General features: G+C 51.4%; 1 protein-coding gene across 7 annotated transcripts; it reads right to left on the reverse strand.

Moving 5' to 3' along the window:
- Positions 1 to 1955: 1955 nt before the first annotated feature.
- Positions 1956 to 20904, reverse strand: RFNG (RFNG O-fucosylpeptide 3-beta-N-acetylglucosaminyltransferase). Of its 7 annotated transcripts, none has more exons than XM_030534931.1 (10): positions 20815 to 20904; positions 20118 to 20264; positions 11647 to 12214; positions 9374 to 9422; positions 8749 to 8851; positions 8152 to 8305; positions 6604 to 6689; positions 6350 to 6515; positions 4786 to 4871; positions 1956 to 4548 (listed from the first exon to the last, which is right to left on the reverse strand). In XM_030534931.1, exons 3-10 carry the CDS (start codon positions 12142 to 12144, stop codon positions 4482 to 4484), a joined length of 1209 nt encoding a protein of 402 aa, XP_030390791.1. In that variant the 5' UTR covers positions 12145 to 12214; positions 20118 to 20264; positions 20815 to 20904; the 3' UTR covers positions 1956 to 4481. The 7 variants fall into 7 exon arrangements, with proteins under 7 accessions (XP_030390791.1, XP_030390789.1, XP_030390792.1 ...); XM_030534929.1 differs by having other exon boundaries at positions 20732 to 20900; XM_030534932.1 differs by lacking the exon at positions 20118 to 20264.
- Positions 20905 to 20909: the final 5 nt, after the last annotated feature.

The raw sequence follows: 20909 nt of genomic DNA on the forward strand, positions 1-20909 counted from the left end.
CATGCTGGGGGGGGAGAGTGAGGGGGTCAGCCAGCCTGAGGTGAGACCATGCTGTGGGGGGGGGGGAGTGAGGGGGTCAGCCAGCCTGGGGCGAGACCATGCTGGGGGGGGAGAGTGAGGGGGTCAGCCAGCCTGAGGTGAGACCATGTTGTGGGGGGAGGAGTGAGGGGGTCAGCCAGCCTGGGGCGAGACCATGCTGGGGGGGGAGAGTGAGGGGGTCAGCCAGCCTGGGGCGAGACCATGCTGGGGGGGGGGAGAGTGAGGGGGTCAGCCAGCCTGGGGCGAGACCATGCTGTGGGGGGGAGAGTGAGGGTCAGCCAGCCTGAGGTGAGACCATGCTGTGGGGGGGGGAGTGAGGGGGTCAGCCAGCCTGGGGCGAGACCATGCTGGGGGGGGTGAGGGGGTCAGCCAGCCTGGGGCGAGACCATGCTGGGGGGGAGAGTGAGGGGGTCAGCCAGCCTGGGGCGAGACCATGCTGGGGGGGGAGAGTGAGGGGGTCAGCCAGCCTGGGGCGAGACCATCCGGGGGGGGGGAGAGTGAGGGGGTCAGCCAGCCTGGGGCAAGACCATGCTGTGGGGGGGGAGAGTGAGGGGGTCAGCCAGCCTGGGGCGAGACCATGCCTGTAGGAGGGCTGATTAAGTGGAACAGCCAGCCCAGAGTGATAGGGAAGCAGAGCAAGGGGTGTGGCCATTTGAGGCAATACTGCACTTGCCAGTGGCGCTTGGGTGCTGGTAGCCCCCCTACTCCTCCTTGGGTTTTTCACTTTGCAGCCTGACTGTTGCATTGGCAGTTTTTTTGACAGGGCTTCATGCTGGTGGTGAGGCTGGCAGTTCAGGAATGTTGCCTGAGCTAACTTGACCCATGGGCAATGCAGAAAGTAGGTCTTACAGGCCACTGCTGTCATGACCAGGACACTGGGACTGGACTAGGAGGCCAATTTCCATCTTTGGGGTTCCCATCCACTGCCATAAGCAAGTAGGGCTTTCTGTGTGTCCCACATCCAGACCATTGCTCCTGCCTGACTCTTCCCTTTGTTGTAGATGGGGAGGAGTACGCGGGTGGTGCAGTCAGCAGACAGAAGGACATGGCTGATGATGACGGAATGGAAGGAGCACATCTCCCATAGAGAGAGCCTCCTGCTGGCTGAATGGGCGCTGCCTAGTGGCAGCTGAAGCACTTACAGCACAGGATGAAGGGAAGCAGACAGCAAGCACAGGCCTACTATGAGGCCATAAAGCAGGAGCTAATAGCTCCATTGTGGGAGGGGTGGACTCCACAGGCATCATGCAACACCCGCAGGACAATATAATACACTGTTCCAGGAGGAGTCCAGCATCTGCCTCTGACAGGCAGTGCTGGTGCTACTTCCACACACTGTGGCACAGGGACTGTTCAGTTACTGATTAATGGACATGCAGCTAGCTTTACTTTTAATTTATTGCTAGAAATAAAGGGCCTTTTCTGATCCTGTTTAACTCAGCTACTGGCTCCTGAGGAGAATCAGAGCTGCTCTACATTTTGGTCAATGCTTCAAACAAGTGTTTGGCAACACTGCACAAACTAAATGGGAAGGCAAGAGGATGCTCTAGTATTTTTAAGCCCCTCTGCTCACTCAAGTTTATTTTTATCTAGCAGTAATGCGAGTGCAGGTCTGGGAACACCATTTACTGCACTGCTTCTCAACCCTATTTCTCCCTCACAGGACCCCAACACTGCCTAAATCCCACAGTTCTTTGCAGCCCTTTGAGGGCTGAAACAAGAACTCACACGTGGCTTTTGCATTGGCAGACGTTTTGAGGGCTGGTGGATGTTGGGTAGGGACTAAGTTTGACACAAGGCAATAGTTGTGGGGCGTGCGAGGCTCAGGGCGGATTGCTGGTGTTGTGTGGTAGAGATTTACTGCATATATTGCTACTGATGTCAGGGAACTTAACAGAGGACACTGAAAACCTGGCCCACCTTTAAATATTTATTTAATTAAAAGAAAACACTTTAGATGAGAAATACCAGTTTGCCTGGAACACTCCCATCTTATGGCAGCAGCGGCTACCATATTAGGAACATTTATGAAAAACCTTAAAAGGAGCCCAAACAAGGGCTTGTTAAAGGCCAGTGCTCTGCATTGCCATACGGGAGGCATGCATTTCTTTTCCAAGCCCAGCCTATAGGCCCTTCAGTTATGGGCATGCCAAAGAGGTAGCATGCTCATCCCTGGGAATTAGGAAGAGTACTGGACCAAACTTTTAAGACTGTCCTGGTGCTACTGAAATCAGTATGAGTTTTGCCATTGACTTGAATAGTAGTAGGATCAGGCCTTAGTCTTAACTGATCTGTCACATGCATATCTGGCAAGATGCAATTCCAGGGCAGTCCATGGACCAGGAATAGACACTGCAGTAAAGAAACCGTTAATCAGTGTTCAGAGGCACAGAGTCCCATTAATGACTCATTAATTTATGGAATTCTTTGCCACAGGAAGACAGGCATTGAGGCCAAGTACTTAAGATTCAAAAAGGACTGGATATTTATATGGCTATCAAGAATATCCAGTTGTAATTAAGGACAACATTTTTGGAAGGGATATTAGACTTCAGGCTTAAGGGATCAGTAGGACACCTAAGGTGCAGACAGGTTATTCCACATATGCCTACTTCAGGGTTCTTATGGCATCTTCTGTAGCATTTGGTTCTGGCCACTGTCTGAGAAAGGAGCCTGGGCTAGATGGACCACTGATGTTCCCAGCCTGGCCTCTTGGCCAAAGAATGGAGTTAGTGCCACATCAGGAAGCATGAAGGAGGGCAAAGAAGTCTCTTTAGAAAGCAGCAAAATATGCATGGCTAAACCCTAAAGGGTCTTTGTTAGAGAGCAATGGGAATAATCCTCTTCAGAAAGAATTACACAACTCCATGAAGCCTCATGACTGCACACCTTAGAGGTGTGCCTATATACTCTACCCACTTTACAAATGGGAGAGGTCCCATGACTCACCCACAGCCTCACAGTGCATTGGTGGCAGAGACAGAATTAGAAACTAAGAGTTCCTTCCCGACAGCTTCATGCTCAGGTCACAGTGCTTGGAATTACAACTTGCCAATATGTAATTCTGCTGCTTTCCCCCCATTTCAGTGTTAATCATTAGGACCAGGAACCAGTGAAGATCTAGACACTGCTCTTCCTAACCATGCCAGCAACGGAGTGTGCAAGCCTCAGTGTGGACTAAGAGAAAAACAAGAGACTTTTGGAATCCCTTCTTTTCCCACATGAAAACCAAACTCCTTTTCCTTTACAGAGCACTCGCAAATCCTACAGCAGAAGCTCTGCAGACAACAGGCTGAGCCCCTCACTTGGAGGGAGTGTGCAAGCCTTTCTTCTGGAGCATCTCTTCCTCGCTAGCTTGCAGAGGAAAAGTGAACATAGATCTTCCCCAGGCCTGAAGCTCAAAAGTCCATTTATGTAGCTGGCCTGGGTGGTCACACCAGTCCTGTCAAAGGTCCTAAATGACAACACCTCAGGGCACTGCAGCTAACCCAGGTTTCTCCTCCCACATAGGCTTTGGGATGCAGCAAGACTGCAGAAGCAGGAAGGAGGCTGCAGGCTGTTTTAGCAACCCAGGATCAGATGACAACCAGGGACCATGCTGTGGATTACACTGGGAGGAGGGATCTAATAGTATTTCCACAGACATCTCTCTCAGTATCAAACTGCCAGGAAATAGTATGAGCCAAGACCAAGCACCTTTGGATCTGCAGCCCATCATGGAAAATCACCACCATCTTTCAACCAGAAAGAGAGCCAAGTGTGCCACCCTCATGGCAACCAGACTCAGGAGACCAGAGGGGCTAAAGGAGATGTGGTCCTCAGCCTGTCATGCAGGGCAGACTGGCATAATTTTGTTCTTGGTTAACACATCTATGCCTCACTGGAAGTGCAGATGTTTCAGCTAGATTCCCACACAGCTCAGACATTGGGACAAGAAAAAATAAACTAGAGAAGTTCTTGAATCATTCTACTTCCAAGGGAGCCAAATTAAAAATCCCTCCCTCCCCACCATGGGCTCTGCACTCTGCCCTGGAATCTCAGCAGCAGGAGGACTGCTCTCTAGAAGCTCTATTCAGAACACTAGTTCCAGTGCTATGATTCCAGGCACTGCATTCCACTCTGTATTTTTTAGGTACAAACACATGTGATAGCCACAGAGCTTTCAACTAGCAAAGCATGGATAAAACCAGACAGGAAGTAGGAGGGGGCCTATGCTTAACCTTAGAGACATATGAATTGCTGGAAGACCAGAGTGCAAAGCGAAGGAGAGTTTCTTCCTTGGGATGTTTCAAGACAGCAGCTGATGAGGCCTCACACTCCTGCCATGGGAATGAAGTGATCGGGGATCTTACTTTTGTAGATTTTTCTTGTTCATCTCCAAGAAAAGAACCCTGTCCAATCTTGTGCAGGTAAGATACCAATTGTCAAGGTTAGGTCTGAGGTCACAGTATATTTTTAGTGGGACACCAGGTAGTGTCAGGATAGAGAAGACAATGGACAGATCTGAATCTGTGAAAAGAGAAAGATGAGAAGACAACATGAGACATGAGCTCATCAGTTTGGGGACACCTCAGCCAAAACTCTTGGAATGTTCACGCATCCCAAAACTGCAGGGAAATTGGCCATAACCCAACTGGAGTGTGGAGGCAATATAAGAAATGCTGACCCAGCTTGTGTGCTTGAGTTTTCTGCAGTCTGTAGGTATAAACAGGGCAAGCAGAATTTGTTTTGGAAGGAGGTACTCACCGGGTTGGATCTTGCTGCAAGCCAAACACTCCTGCCACACTCACAACATTATGTTTGTTCTCAGGGCCCCCATAACTCAGGGTGACCTGAAAAAGCAAACGTAAAGTCAGAACCTACAACATAGCAGAGAGTGACTGAGTGGAAGAGGTCTTATGAGGATAATCTAAAGGGAAAGAGACAGCCTATGTGATCTGGGTGCCAGAAGTTACACATAAAAGGTGATAGTTCGCTTTGTCATAATGGCTAACTTAGGATAGAAGCCTTTTGAGAGAACTTGCTGACCATCCAAAGCAGAACAGGAAGAAGAAATCAAACAGAGTGAGGGAGACAAAAACTTAGATAAGCAGCCGTGGTGGAGAAGATACCACCTAACCAACTTTACGTGTAATCTTTAGTGTGGCACCCATTACCATAATGTCTGAATGCCTAACAAAATAATAAATTCATCCTCACAGACACTCCTGTTAGATCAGTCATATTATCCTCATTTTACAGTGGGAAAATGAAGGCATGGAGAAGTTAAGTGACTTGCACAAGGTCACACTGCGAGTATGGCACAGCTGGCAACAGATCTCTGAAGCCTGAGTCCAGTGTCTTAACAATAAAACCATTCTTCCATATGGAGGTTGCATTACATACTTCCTAAATCTAAAGCCTAAGAGTTCAGTTCTCTGATAATCTTTAGGAGCAACAAGATTTTCTGATTAGCTGTTAAAGTTAATCTCAGGAGAAAGGGCAATCACAAAGGGAGGGCCAGATTCACCACCGCTTACTTCTGGTGTGATTACACCAGATCTGAATGTGGCTCTGAAAGTGCATTTTTATTGCCTAATAAAATTGTTAGAACAATTTGAATGGGTATTCTGTGGGTGGGAACCTGTGTTCTTGTTTAGGGTGTACGTAGATAAGCAGTGGAGGAATTTTAATTTGGGGCAGCTTTACAGCACCACCTATTGTCCATCAAAGAAGATGCTGCAGAAGTAATTATTTTTAAACAAACTTATGTATTTCAATACTCACAACCAATACTGAAGAAACTCTTTAGCACCTTAACACTTGATATGCAGACAAGTCACTCTCTTAAGAGATTCCATATAATTTAATAAATAATCAGACAGACATTTAATGATGTCCCCATTATTGGTATGAATTAAAGCTGAGGCTGAATCACTTTGCCAGGAAAAAATGCAAATCTCTTGCTTTCGTAGGTGTACTGTAATTTCATGTGCCTCAGGAATGGAAAGGAAGAAGACAGAGGTGTCAAGGTAGCAGCATGGCTGGGGCTGGAAGGGACAGTCAGAACAAGGGAGAACTAAAGGTGACCCAGCTGGCCAGGACAGAAATGTGCCTGTTATCCAAATGCAGGAGATGGACATGGGACTGCCCTGGTCAACTACATAAGCAGCTTGGAGTAATGGTGAAATTACAGGCCTGATACCATCTGCCTTTCCTGAAAACCAGGGAGAAGGTAGCTGCACCTGCAGAGATGATTTCTTTTGATCAGACTGAGGAGTGTCTCAAAGGCCAGGGCCCGTTTTGAGCAAGCCACGAGGCTTCGCCTTACCTGCTGCAGCACTGACTCGCCTCGTAGTCTCTGCAGATTTTCCAGATGGGAATGGAACAAGGGGCTGTGCAGCAGCTTCACCTCCAGCATCCCCTCGATGATGTAACCAATGGTGCAGTCATCAGGAAGACGCACTCTCTCTGCAGTGCTGATGAAGTTACCCAGGCTGTCAGGAGAGAGGATGGAGTTGGAGAGTCAAATGCACCCTTAATCCTATCGAAGCCATGGGGTCTCTACTACTGAGGTGCATTTACCTGGCCCAGGGACTCATCTTCAGGGCAAGGCCTCTGCTGATACAGAACCCTGCTCCACCTGTGGCAAACCAGAACTTCACGGTTGTCTAGTGAACAGCAAAAGCAACAAGAAAAAAAAGAGACACTTGTTAATGATACTCAGCTTTTCCCATCTGCCTGGGTAGGGAAAAGGATCTTCTGCTCTGCAGGACATTGGACACATGATCTGAGCAAATATCTGGACTTTGGGCTACCCCTGCCTCTTTGAATTCCTGGAAGCTAGACATTCTCTCATCAGGCAACTCTTATCACCTTGCAGCTGCCACCACAGGGCCAGTGGAGTCTCAGTGAAACAGGGAGCATACAGGGAATGGAAAACCAGAGTCCCAGTGGAGAACTGAAGAAAAGCCCAACTCCCCTGTGCAACCCTCTGTATGGTCCTCTGCCCTCCAGAGTCATAGTCAGCCTGGAATAAGCTTCTCTGGGGAAATCAGAGGAGTCCTGCTAGAGTCAAGTGATTAAGGCTGAGGAGACTACTTAATCATGCAGGGTTTTTCATAACAGGCCAGTTCGGCTGGATGCATTGCCAGGGAATATATCTGCTGGCCTGGCAACTTGGTACTTGCTCCTCAAGATAGAGATGCTCATGTATCTTGTGACTGAGACACACTGGGGCTCCAGGAAAATGATTGCTCAATACATTCCCAAACAAGTCACAGAGCGATTGTATAATCTCCTGAGGTTAGCGCAGGATGGCAGCAGATGAAGTACTGAGATGTTACTTTCTAGGCAGGAGAGCCTGACATTCAGAGGACTCTACAGTTTTGACTGGACTTTTTCTGCCTATGCTGATTGGCTGTCTGCTCTGGCTCTCTCCCTCCCCCCTTCTCCTCCCTTAATCTCCTCATATTAGCTTCATACCACAGTTGTGCCTCTTACCCTCTTCTCCCCTGACCTGTTCCCTTCCTTTTCCCTGCCCTTCAGTATTCCCATTCCCTTCACTTTTATTTCCTTTTCACAGGTCCCCTCCTCATTACCTCCCCCCAAAAAGCCATTGAACTAACATGATGTTTGCTGCCACCACGTTGTTCACTCTACTTCTGTGTTCTACCCCTTCCCCACCCTGTCTGTCTCGTCTGTTTTGACTGTAAGTTCTTTGGGGGTGGGGGCTGGCTACTACTGCTGTGTTTGTACAGTGCGTAACACAACGGAGTCCTATTCTTGGTTGGTATTTAGGCATTACTGTAAAAATGTGATTAATAATCATGAGTAAAAGAGGATCAAAATGAAGGCTCCCAGAACTGAATGGCAATAACTGCAGAAACTGACCTGGCTCTGAGGGGTGCTAAGGGAGCATTCCTCACACCCAAATGTTGAAGTAGGGAGAGCCTGTTCTCCCGCAGCTACCCATGAAGGGAGAAGAATCCCTGTTCAGCTCACAAGACCATTTGTAAATTGCAAATTAACTCAGAGGTTTTTTGTACATGGGATCTTGTGAACTGTTCACCTTCTTAAAAGCTCAGAGGCTCGGGGAGGGGGGCAGAAGGGACAGTTACAGAGCATGCTTACTGATTCATCATTCCGGACATGGTCAGCTGCCTCAATGGGGTGGTCCAGGCTTGGCCTCCCCACATATACATCCTGGCTGTGTGAGAAGGCAGACAAGAGGCGCAGGAGATTCTGTGGATTCACATAGTTGTCATCATCCACATGGCAAAACCACCTGCAGACAAAGCAGGGCAGACACAATCATACAGCCGAGGCACTCAGGAAACGATGTAAAGTTTCTGTGTACTGAGTTCTCTACAGTGAAGATCTTAGTCTCTTAGATTTGGGGCAAAGTGACTGGAAAAAAGAGGCCCTCAAACTGAAAACACAGGAGTTACAAGCCAAAGCTGCCAATACTTCTCAACTCTAGGAGAGAGGCTGAAGTCAGCAGGCCGCTTGTGAGCTCTTCCTCCCTATAGCCTTTCACCTGACTCTTGTCTACAAGTGCTTCTCTTTCTGCTGCTACACTTTCTCTATGCTCATCACCACCACCCTCTGGGATCACAGCCTGGATCATGCTCACTCATTACTGGAACTAGAAAGGAGAATGTTGGGACCTCCCTGGGACTCAGAATTGGAGTGAACAAAGTAACAGTTGGAACAATGAGTCTCACATACTTTCTCCCAGATTCGAGGAATTTATCGTATTCCACAGACATCTTGCAGCAGAGTGCCTGGCGGGTGTGAACAGCAGAGCAGTTGGTGTTGATCATGTGATCTCCTACAGAAATGAAGGTTAAAATGGTCAAGGTTGGGGTGAATGCATAATCTGGGAGAGAGAGCATGTGCATCTCTGGAGCATGAACCTGAAGCATGGTCATGGTTCACATGCAATGCACATGGAGAGAGCTGCATGTAGGGTGAGTGGTGCTTACAGAGTGAGCATGTAGCACATAGGGTGAAGAGCATGTGAATATGGAGCCAGACAGCAGGGAAGATGAGTCATGTACAGGGACAGTGCACAAGGGGGATCGTGTACATTAACCCTCAAACAGCTACACTGAAACTTACAAACAGAAAGCAAAAAAGTAAATGTGACGATTAACCCAGTGAATGATGTTGATGAAGGTCCTACAAATCCAAATTAGGAAAGAAGGAAACAGCATTTTCCCCCTCTGAGCTTCCAGCTCCCTTTCACCAATCACATGCACAGCACAGAATAAGGCCCCTCGAGGGAGAGGATTGCAGCAAGTCAGCATCCATAGTCAAAGGAGCAAGTGTGCATTTGAACTACACGGCTTACCTGCTCTTAGGCGCAGTTCATGGTCTTCCCAATCTGTGAATATAAACGTCTGTGGGAGACACAAAGACATTAAGAAAAAAGGGGCTTCCCTTTCTAAAGATTTCAGAAATGGACCAATTAATTTTAGCTTCACTCAGTCCCCAATTAGAATTGCTAGTAATTTATCTAGTTATGTTTCAGTGGCCATTGTGAAAAGAACTGGTATTAACTTAGTCTGTTGCCTATTGGATTGGTTTCTACATCAGAAAAACCACCAGCACATTCAGTATTGACTGGATCCCTCACTGGCAATTTTAGGAGAACATCCAAGACAGAATAAATATATAGATAAACTAGGAAAGTACAATTTAGATGGGGCTACTATAAGGTGGGTGCATAACTGGCTGGATAACCGTACTCAGAGAGTAGTTATTAATGGCTCCCAATCCTGCTGGAAAGGTATAACAAGTGGGGTTCCGCAGGGGTCTGTTTTGGGACCGGCTCTGTTCAATATCTTCATCAACGATTTAGATGTTGGCATAGAAAGTACGCTTATTAAGTTTGCAGACGATACCAAACTGGGAGGGATTGCAACTGCTTTGGAGGACGGGGTCAAAATTCAAAATGATCTGGACAAATTGGAGAAATGGTCTGAGGTAAACAGGATGAAGTTCAATAAAGATAAATGCAAAGTGCTCCACTTAGGAAGGAACAGTCAGTTTCACACATACAGAATGGGAAGGGACTGTCTAGGAAGGAGTATGGCAGAAAGAGATCTAGGGGTCATAGTGGACCACAAGCTTAATATGAGTCAACAGTGTGATACTGTTGCAAAAAAAGCAAACATGATTCTGGGATGCATTAACAGGTGTGTTGTAAACAAGACACGAGAAGTCATTCTTCCGCTTTACTCTGTGCTGGTTAGGCCTCAACTGGAGTATTGTGTCCAGTTCTGGGCACCGCATTTCAAGAAAGATGTGGAGAAATTGGAGAGGGTCCAGAGAAGAGCAACAAGAATGATTAAAGGTCTTGAGAACATGACCTATGAAGGAAGGCTGAAAGAATTGGGTTTGTTTAGTTTGGAAAAGAGAAGACTGAGAGGGGACATGATAGCAGTTTTCAGGTATCTAAAAGGGTGTCATCAGGAGGAAGGAGAAAACTTGTTCACGTTAGCCTCCAATGATAGAACAAGAAGCAATGGGCTTAAACTGCAGCAAGGGAGATTTAGGTTGGACATTAGGAAAAAGTTCCTAACTGTCAGGGTAGTTAAACACTGGAATAGATTGCCTAGGGAGGTTGTGGAATCTCCATCTCTGGAGATATTTAAGAGTAGATTAGATAAATGTCTATTAGGGATGGTCTAGACAGTATTTGGTCCTGCCATGAGGGCAGGGGACTGGACTCGATGACCTCTCGAGGTCCCTTCCAGTCCTAGAGTCTATGAGACTATGAGTTTCTTCCTCTGCAATTTCCGGTTTCACCCCATCCTAAAAGATAGCACACTCGCTTGGCTGGATATTGCCCCAGATAGTCAATGGGCCTAGAGGAATCAACAGAATTCTGGGAAGAATGAAATTTAAGGGGAAAAAAAGATCCAGTTGGTAGCAATATTCTGCCCCAGACAGGTGGAGAAGATTCATAACATCTGGATAGGATTTTGTTAATCTCCACAAATGCATTGAAACTTCTACATTAAGGGACAGCACACAAAGACCCCGTCACAGTACTGAAGAGCATATCATCTGAAAGCATTGGCTCAGACACATCAACACTAGCATCAGGAATTGTGGATGACTATGCAATGGTTCCCTCCATTATACTAAGCTTGGCACATTTTCTCCAGCTGCAGCATCTCTCTGGACCTGCAGCCTTTTATTTTAAGTGAATTTAGAGATGTTATTTTACACCACTGTGGATTCAGCTCTGGTTGCTAGTTTCAAGCTCAACAGAGTCTGCCTTGCAAGGTTATAATTATCCAAGCATAAATCAATCCCAAGAACACTCCTGCACAAGTTACAGACCCAGGCCGCAAGAAGACAGATTGTGCATCCAGACTAATGTTCTACCACCCAGTAGCAGCTCATCTTAGGCTTTTGGTCAGATGGACTATTTACAGCAACTCAGTTCCTAATCTTGCAGGAAGAACATGTTTAATGAACTGGTAAGGAATACACAGAGTGAAATTGCAGCATGACCATGGAGAGCAGTGGGATTATGGCAGATCTTGAACCTGCAGTCACAGAGGGAGGGGCTCCCACTATAACTGTCCTATCCCTGTGAGGAAGATCTCTCACCTGTCTTTTGGCCTGCGAAATCCAGGTTTCGAAGAGCAAGTCCAGCCTACTTTTATGATACTTTCTTGTAGTTTTCACAGCAATAAAAATATCCTGCAGCTCCAGATTCTCCTTAATGGAATCATCTGCAGGTCCACGGTGGTCCTTCAACATAGTTTGAAGAGGACTGGTGGGGCTCCAATCCTGCTCCTCAAGTTTCAGGCTGGATCCCCCAGCCTGTAGGCTGTAATCCCCCCATTTTTCTACAGTTTCATCTTTCACACTGTGTGTAATATCAGTTCCTTCACTGTCCAAATGGCCTGTTGAGCTGGGCTCTGCCTGTGGGTGGTGGAACTCACTTTTGCAGGAAGCATTAAAAGGAGGTTGTGGACGGGGTTGTGGATAGCCCCTGTGTCTCCAGGTAGTCTGGAATTTGGGGATTACCAAGAGAAGGAAAGCACAGAAGGTCACAGACAGCAGGAAGCAGATTTTACTGAGACCAATGCAGGAAAGTGTCATTCTTCAGCCCCCAGGGCTCCTGCCATGTTGTACAGTTGGGACATTCCGTCACATAGAATGGATCCCAGCTCTGCAGGAGAAAACAGGAGAGGTTGAGGGCTGTGTGGGACAGACTTGCATCACAGTCTTGCTATATTTTGCAGAGCTAGGTGTGTTCTATGCCTGGAACATCTGCTTGGCTCTGCCCCATGAAACCTCACTTTCCTCTTTTACATCCTACCTCAAAACACTTCTTTTTCCCTAACCACCCTTTCCCCAGTGCACATACATTGCTGTCCCTACTCACCATAGCCCTAGCACCACCCCAGTTATACTAACACCAACACCTACTCTCAGTTATAGGTATTGCTATATTGATAATGGTATCTCTGTCACTCTGACCTTGTTTCAAGTCCCTTGCTTGCTGCTACAATAGTAGACCATTAATTGTGTTTTGGGGGTTTGTATCAAGTTATTATTCACTTCCACTGTAACAGCTATCATTAAAAACTTAACTTTTTATTAAACACACAGAAAAAGAAAAAACAGTCAAAGCATTTGAAATGTAAGGAGTTAAGTAAAATCTGTATTTAAAGAACTTCACTTATTCTCTTTCTGTGTATAATTTAAAAGGGGGGAAGTCCCTTGTTTGATCATCTTTTTAAGTGGTATTAAAGATGATTTTAACTGTCCCTGTTGGGGACAAGTGAAAAAAAATCAGTTTAGACTGTCTTGACTTGTTCATAGTCAAACATTTTCAGGCCAGAAGGAGCCATTATAATCCTCTGAGTCTAGTCTGATCTGCACAACATAGGCAAAAGAACCACACCTAATAATTTCTGCATCAAGATCATAGCTTTTATTTGAGTCATAGCACATGTTTCAGAAAGACATCCAGTCTTCACTTAAAGTTGTTGCTGTTTCCTTCAGGACAAAACACACAAGAAGGGAGAAAGAAAAACTAGCAAAGGTAGAAAGTGCAGCTTCTATTTCAGTGGAGTTTTTTGTTTGTAAATCAGTTGCTGGAAAGTTATAGTCACAGCGTACTGTCTTATTAGACTGTCAGATTTAGCAAACTTTTACTAGTTGGGCTAAGAACATTGTTTACAGTTTGCCTTTTCATTACAGCGGTGTTGCAAAAGATGGATTTGTCTTGGCTGGCTAAACCTGACTCTTATTAGACAGAAGACCAAAAGGAAATGATAGGAAAGAAAAAAGATGAAGAAGGAAGATGTCACCCAAGAGATGGTGTGACAACAGGCAGTTCTTCTTCGAGTGATTGCTCACATCCATTCCAGTTAGGTGTGCGCGCCGCGCGTGCACGTTCGTCGGAAACTTTTTACCCTAGCAACTCCAGTGGGCCGGCAGGTCGCCCCCTGGAGTGGCGCCGCCATGGCGCCCAATATATATCCCTGCCGGCCCGCCCGCTCCTCAGTTCCTTCTTACCGCCGTGTCGGTCGTTGGAACTGTGGAGCGCGGCATAGCTGTCCTCCACGTCCCTAGCTCTCCTAGTTATCTATCGTTATCTATTGTTATTCTCTAGTTCCATTACAGTTGTTAAATAGTTTGTTAAGTTGATAGTTAAGTTAATTAGTTGTAAAGTACTTTTTCGCCGGGGGCTTAGCCCTTCCCGGCACCCGGCACCGGGCTCATGCCTGGTTCGCCGGGCTTCAAGCAGTGTGCGGCCTGCAAGAAGCCCATGCCTACCAGCGATCCCCACGAAGCGTGCCTGAAGTGCCTCGGGGAATCGCACAGATCTGACAAGTGCCGCATCTGTAAGGCCTTTAAGCCGAGGACAAAGAAGGAGAGGGATCAAAGGCTCCGAACTCTCCTGATGGAGGCGGCACTTGACCCGACGGCTTCGCAGGCCGTGGTATCGGCACCGGCACCGGATCGCTCCGGCACCGAGAAGACTCCTCGGCACCGACCCTCTCCGGCACTGGAGCCAGAGCCAAGGCCGTCGAAGTCTAATACTCCGGCCAGGCAGACCCGGCTAGAGCGCCCGGCCTCGACATCGGCCGCGGCGCCGCCGGCACCGTCAGCACCGTTGACTCCGGGCCCGGCGGGTCCGTTGAGTCCGGTGCCGCCGAGCTCCCCCATGAGATCTGGGGTTGAGATAGTGGTCCCATCCACACTGGAGACCTTCGCCTCGGCTCGGGACCTTATTGCCCTGACGGAGCCTACTCGGCTGCCACCCCCGGTACCTCCGGTGCGGGTCGCGTCCAGAGGCAAGCCCATGATGTCGGCACCGCCCACAGACAGTCGTTCCCGATCCAGGTCCCGACGTCTTGGGCGCTCCAGATCCCGACGCCGCTCGCAGTCCCGGCACCGCTCCCCTCAGCGGTACCGGTCGCACTCGCGGCACCGGTCGGCATCGAGACGGTCGCGGTCAGGCTCCAGTCGACACCGGCACCGCGACTCCAGGAGCAGGTCCCGACGCTACTCGCCGCACCGGTCGACCTCCCGGCACCGAGCTGGTGGCAGGTCCCGGTCCCGGTCTCGCTCGACCTCCCGGCACCGAGCTGGTGGCAGGTCCCGCTCGACCTCCCGGCACCGAGCTGGTGGCAGGTCCCGGTCGACCTCCCGGCACCGAGCTGGTGGCAGGTCCCGGTCCCGGTCGATCTCCCGGCACCGAGCTGGTAGTAGGTCCCGGCACCGAAGCGGCGCCCGGCACCGAAGCGGCGCCCGGCACCGTGACAGTTCCCGGTCCCGGTCCCGATCCCGGCACCGATATGACTCCCGGCACCGGTCCCCGGCACCGAGACGATCCTCCGTGCCGGCCCGCGCAGACCCGTACCATCCAGGGTCGGCCCCACCGTGGCCCTCGAGGCAGCCGTCCGTATCCTCCCAGACGGACAGCGGCTATGCGCTGGGCACCGACCGGCAGGCGGCGCTGTTTGCTGATCCGCTGCTGCAGGACCAAGGCCCACAACAGTGGGGATTCTGGACACCCTGGGCGTACCATCAGGCCCAGGGCCCCCAGCAGCTCCCTGCTAGGCCGGCGACTGCGGAGCGTAGGGCCCCTGAAGCCTCCTTGTCTCGCCCCCCTCCCTCCCCGGAAGGGGACGAAGGGTCCAAACAGCAGGACTCCGCTGTGGCTCCGGAGACAGAGGCGAGGGATGAGGAAGACCATCAGTTGGACACTATTGTGCCTGGGGTCTCATCATCCTCCTCCGCGGATGAGGCGGTGGCGGGTACCTCCTCCAACAGTCCCCCCCCGCTGGATCTTAGGGCGCACCAGGACCTCCTCAGGCGATTGGCTCAAAACCTGAATCTGCAGGCAGAGGAGGTCTCGGAGATAGAGGACCCAATTGTTACCATCCTCTCTTCTGATGCTCCCACCAGGGTCGCCCTGCCCTTCATACGGACCATCCAGGCCAATGCCAATACTATCTGGCAGTCCCCGGCCTCCATCCCTCCGACAGCGAAAGGAGTCGAGAGAAAGTACATGGCCCCTTCTAGGGGCTATGAATATCTACATGTTCACCCCACTCCCGGTTCACTGGTAGTGCAATCGGTGAACGATAGGGAGCGTCACGGCCAGGAGGCTCCGGCCCCCAAGTCCAGAGAGGCCAGGCGGATGGACCTCCTTGGCCGTAAGGTGTATTCGGCTGGGGCGCTGCAGCTCAGGGTCTCCAACCAGCAGGCCCTGCTGAGCAGATATGCCTTTGATTCCTGGGTGGCAGTGGACAAATTTAAGGAGCTGCTGCCACAGGATGCTCGCCAAGAGTTCACGGCCATCTTGGACGAAGGCAAGAAGGTCGCACGCACGGCCTTGCAAGCCTCCTTGGACGCTGCGGACTCGGCTGCCCGTACCCTTGCGTCAGGAGTTACGATGCGTCGCATCTCCTGGCTGCAGGTTTCCGGCCTTCCGCCGGAACTCCAGCATACTATACAAGACCTTCCTTTCGAAGGCCAGGGCCTGTTTTCTGACAAAACAGACCCCAGACTCAAGAGTCTGAAAGACAACCGAGTCGTTATGCGGTCCCTCGGGATGCACACTCCCGTGACGCAGCGTAGACCCTTCCGGCCACAACAACAACAACAACAACAACGCAGGCCGTTTTCCCAGTTCCGCCAGCGGCAGGACCTTTACAGGCGCCGCGGCAGGAACGGGAGGCGCAGGCAGTCGGGGAACCAAGGGGGACAGAACCAAGGCTCCTCAAAACCCCCGCCTGGTCCTAAGCCTTCATTTTGAAGGGGCGCTCGAGGGCGCAGTAACAGTTTCCCCTATGGATCCTTCCCCCCCGTTTTCCAACCGCCTTTCGTTTTTCCTCCCGGCGTGGTCCCAAATAACATCGGACCGCTGGGTCTTAAGCGTGGTGCAGACGGGGTACCGCCTGCAGTTTGTTTCGTTTCCTCCTTCCCGCCCTCCTTCCTCGTCCCTCTTCAGGGACCCCTCTCACGAGCAATTCCTTCGGCAGGAGGTGCAGACGCTCCTCAGCAAAGGAGCTATAGAGGCGGTTCCCGAAAACGAGAAAGGCAAGGGGTTTTATTCCCGCTACTTTCTGATCCCCAAGGCCAAGGGGGGCCTCAGGCCTATCCTCGACCTGCGAGAGCTCAACAAATACCTCGTGAAGTTGAAGTTCCGCATGGTATCCCTGGGGACCATTATTCCATCCCTGGATCCGGGAGACTGGTACGCCGCCCTCGACATGCAGGACGCGTATTTCCACATTGCCATTTGGCCGCGCCACAGACGCTTCCTCCGCTTCGTTGTGGGGGCTCGTCATTATCAATTTGCGGTCCTCCCGTTTGGCCTGTCCACGGCCCCGAGGGTGTTTACAAAATGCATGGCAGTTGTCGTGGCGCATCTTCGGCGCAACCGTGTCCACGTGTTCCCTTATCTGGACGATTGGTTGATTCGGGGCACGTCGGAACAGCAGGTGAACAGCCATGTCCGCGTGATCACCGGCATGTTTGCGAGTCTGGGCCTCTTGATAAACACAGACAAGTCCACCCTGAGGCCCACTCAGAAGGTGGAATTTATCGGGGCCGTCCTGGACGCCACTGTGGGCAGGGCCTCGCTGCCTCGGCAGCGGTTCCAGACCATGGCGGCGATCGTTCAACGCTTGCGGTCAGCCCCGTTGACGTCAGTGAGGACATGTCTAACCCTGTTAGGCCACATGGCGGCGTGCACTTTTGTGACCGACTACGCTCGGCTCCGCATGAGGCCTCTCCAGCTGTGGCTTATCAGTCATTACAGGCCAAGGCAACCGTTAGACATGTTAATCACAATCCCCCAGAAGGTCTTAGATTCCCTCGGCTGGTGGTTGGACCAGTCCGTATTGTGTGCGGGTCTTCCCTTTCACCCGTCTCAGCCCTCGGTATCCCTGACAACGGATGCCTCAGATCTAGGCTGGGGGGCCCACCTAGGGACCCTGCGGACGCAGGGCCTATGGTCCCAGGAGGAGGTGGGGCTACACATCAACATGAGGGAGTTGAGAGCGGTCCGCCTTGCTTGCCAAACGTTTTGTCATCAGCTTCAGGGTCGTTGTGTAGCCGTGTTCACGGACAACACGACGACCATGTATTATATCAACAAGCAGGGCGGCACCAGGTCCTCCTCCCTGTGCCTCGAGGCGATACGACTCTGGGACTTTTGCGTAGCCCACTCCATTCACCTCAGGGCTTCCTTCCTTCCCGGAGTACGGAACACGCTGGCGGATCGATTGAGCAGATCCTTCCTGTCACACGAGTGGTCCCTTCGCCCGGACGTCGCTCTCTCCATTTTCCGGAGGTGGGGTTATCCCCGGGTGGACCTCTTTGCGTCCAAGGGGAACAGGAAGTGCCAAGCGTTCTGCTCCTTTCAGGGCAGGGAGCCGGGGTCGATAGTGGATGCCTTCCTCATCCAGTGGTCGACCCACCTGTACTATGCGTTTCCTCCGTTCCCTCTGGTTCACAAGGTCCTCCTGAAGGTGCGCAGAGACAGGGCTTGTGTGATCATGGTGGCCCCGGCATGGCCCAGACAGCACTGGTACACCATGCTGCTAGACTTGGCCGTAGCCGACCCAGTTCCCCTGCCCCTTCATCCGGACCTGATTACCCAGGACCACGGGTCTCTCTGTCACCCAGACCTGCAGTCGCTGCACCTAGCGGCGTGGCTCCTGCGTGGCTAACTGGTTCCGAGCTGCGCTGCTCCACGCCTGTGAGAGAGGTGCTCTTGAGCAGCAGGAAACCGTCCACAAGAGCCACATATTCGGCAAAATGGAAACGCTTCTCCTGTTGGTGCGTAGAGAGAAATCTCCGCCCTATGGAAGTTTCGGTATCCGAAAGCTTAGACTATGTTTGGTCCTTCAAAGAACGTGGTCTGGCCTTATCGTCGTTGCGAGTCCATCTGGCAGCTATCTCCACCTTTCACCCGGGTGCGGACGGTCGCTCCGTTTTTTCTCACCCGACGGTGTCGAGATTTCTTAAAGGGCTGGAACGGTTATTCCCTAACGTCCGTCCCCCTGCTCCAACCTGGGATCTTAACCTGGTGTTGTCCCGGCTCATGGGGCCCCCCTTTGAGCCGTTAGCTACTTGCTCCCTGCTTTACCTCTCTTGGAAGGCTGCCTTTCTAGTAGCTATCACCTCAGCTAGACGGGTGTCGGAACTCCGAGCCCTTGTGGTAGACCCCCCATATACGGTCTTCCACAAAGACAAGGTACAGCTTAGACCACACCCTGCCTTTCTACCCAAGGTGGTCTCAGCCTTCCACGTCAACCAAGAGATTTTCCTCCCGGTTTTTTTCCCAAAACCTCACTCCTCAGGCAGGGAGCAGCAGCTCCACTCGCTGGATGTCCGTAGAGCTCTCGCGTTCTACATAGAGAGGACCAAACCCTTCCGCAAATCCCCCCAGCTTTTCGTGGCGGTAGCGGACCGTATGAAAGGGCTTCCTATCTCCTCCCAGAGGTTATCCTCGTGGGTTACGTCCTGTATCAGGACCTGTTATGACTTGGCCCATGTCCCTACGGGCCGTGTGACTGCGCATTCTACCAGGGCGCAGGCGTCGTCGCTGGCTTTCCTTGCCCGTGTGCCCATCCAGGAAATCTGTCGGGCAGCGACCTGGTCATCGGTCCACACCTTTGCTTCCCACTACGCCCTGGTACAGCAGTCGAGAGAGGATGCGGCCTTCGGAACTGCAGTGCTCCATGCCGCGACTTCTCACTCCGACCCCACCGCCTAGGTATGGCTTGGGAGTCACCTAACTGGAATGGATGTGAGCAATCACTCGAAGAAGAAAAGACGGTTACTCACCTTTGTAACTGTTGTTCTTCGAGATGTGTTGCTCACATCCATTCCACACCCGCCCTCCTTCCCCACTGTCGGAGTAGCCGGCAAGAAGGAACTGAGGAGCGGGCGGGCCGGCAGGGATATATATTGGGCGCCATGGCGGCGCCACTCCAGGGGGCGACCTGCCGGCCCACTGGAGTTGCTAGGGTAAAAAGTTTCCGACGAACGTGCACGCGCGGCGCGCACACCTAACTGGAATGGATGTGAGCAACACATCTCGAAGAACAACAGTTACAAAGGTGAGTAACCGTCTTTTCTGTTTCACATCCCATGTGGCGTTCAGGATTCAGCAGAACCAGATGTAGGTGCTGATGTCACTGATTTCCTCTTTTTCAAGGTATATGTTATAGCCCGAAGCAGGTGGCAACAGCCATGACTGTAAACCTTGCTCTTCACCTGCAAACTCTTCCAGCCACAGGTTCCTAAACAAGTTGTCAAGTGACCCCTGGAAAAGCATCATCCAGAAAGGTGCAGCAACCTTTCCTCATTAAAATTACCCAGTTAAAACATATTTACAGTGATTCCAACTATAAACTGTTTTCCTCATGTTTCCTTCTATTTCTAGACTACTTCAGCTGGTTGTTATGCCAACTTGAGACCTCCTCAAAAGTGTCAACCCCCCCCCCCATTAAACACATTCAGGCTATGTCAGTCTTTTTGTTTCACTTTTTGCTTGATCTATAAATATTACAGAAGAGGCTGAGCTTGACTCATTTTACCTTTCATCTGGGTGGCCTGGAACACTGGCCTCGGGACAAGCGTCTTCTGCTCTGGGGTCAGATTTGTGTCTCTGAGAACCCGTGGGCTCCTCGGGGCTGCAGCTGCAGCCCTGGCCTGTGCATTAAAGGGCGCTCCCCGTGCTCTTGCTGTCCAGGATGGGCACAGCAAGCACCCAGACCGATAGAACATGGAACAATGATGCAGGTCAGCCTCGGTGCTCTGGGGAAGGTGCTGTGGGCTCAGGGGGCACTGCACGGGGTTTGGGGAATGTCTCAGGGGGCATTTCACATGGGGGATTGCGTGGGGTGGGGGATGACCTGGGCTCGGGGGGCACTGCACGTGGGCTGGGGTGGGGTATGTCCCGGGGGGCACTGCACAAGGGGATCACGCGGGGTGGGGGATAGCCTGGGCGTGGGCGGCACTGCACGTGGGGTGGGCGATGTCCCGGGGGGCACTGCACAAGGGGATCACGCGGGGTGGGGGAATGACCTGGGCGTGGGGGGGGGGCACTGCACGTGGGTTGGGCGATGTCCCGGGGGGCACTGCACTCCGTGGGTCTCGTGGGTACCCAGGAGGCCGCTGCAGGCTTGGGGGTACCAGGAGAGTCCCCCACCTCCGATGGTCACTCTGGGCCAGACCGTGGCTTCTCCCCGCAGCTGCCCGCCGCGCCCTCGGGGGTGGGGTCGCTTCCCTTACCCCCGCCGGTCGGCTCAGAGTCCGATACCTCCCGAGCGGCAGAGGGGCCGCGGGCCCTTTAAGGGCTTCACCTGCCAGAGCCCACGGCCGGGCGG

This window comes from Gopherus evgoodei, chromosome 15 (genome assembly GCF_007399415.2).
Source record: "Gopherus evgoodei ecotype Sinaloan lineage chromosome 15, rGopEvg1_v1.p, whole genome shotgun sequence".
In the NCBI taxonomy this organism is placed as follows: domain Eukaryota; kingdom Metazoa; phylum Chordata; order Testudines; family Testudinidae; genus Gopherus; species Gopherus evgoodei.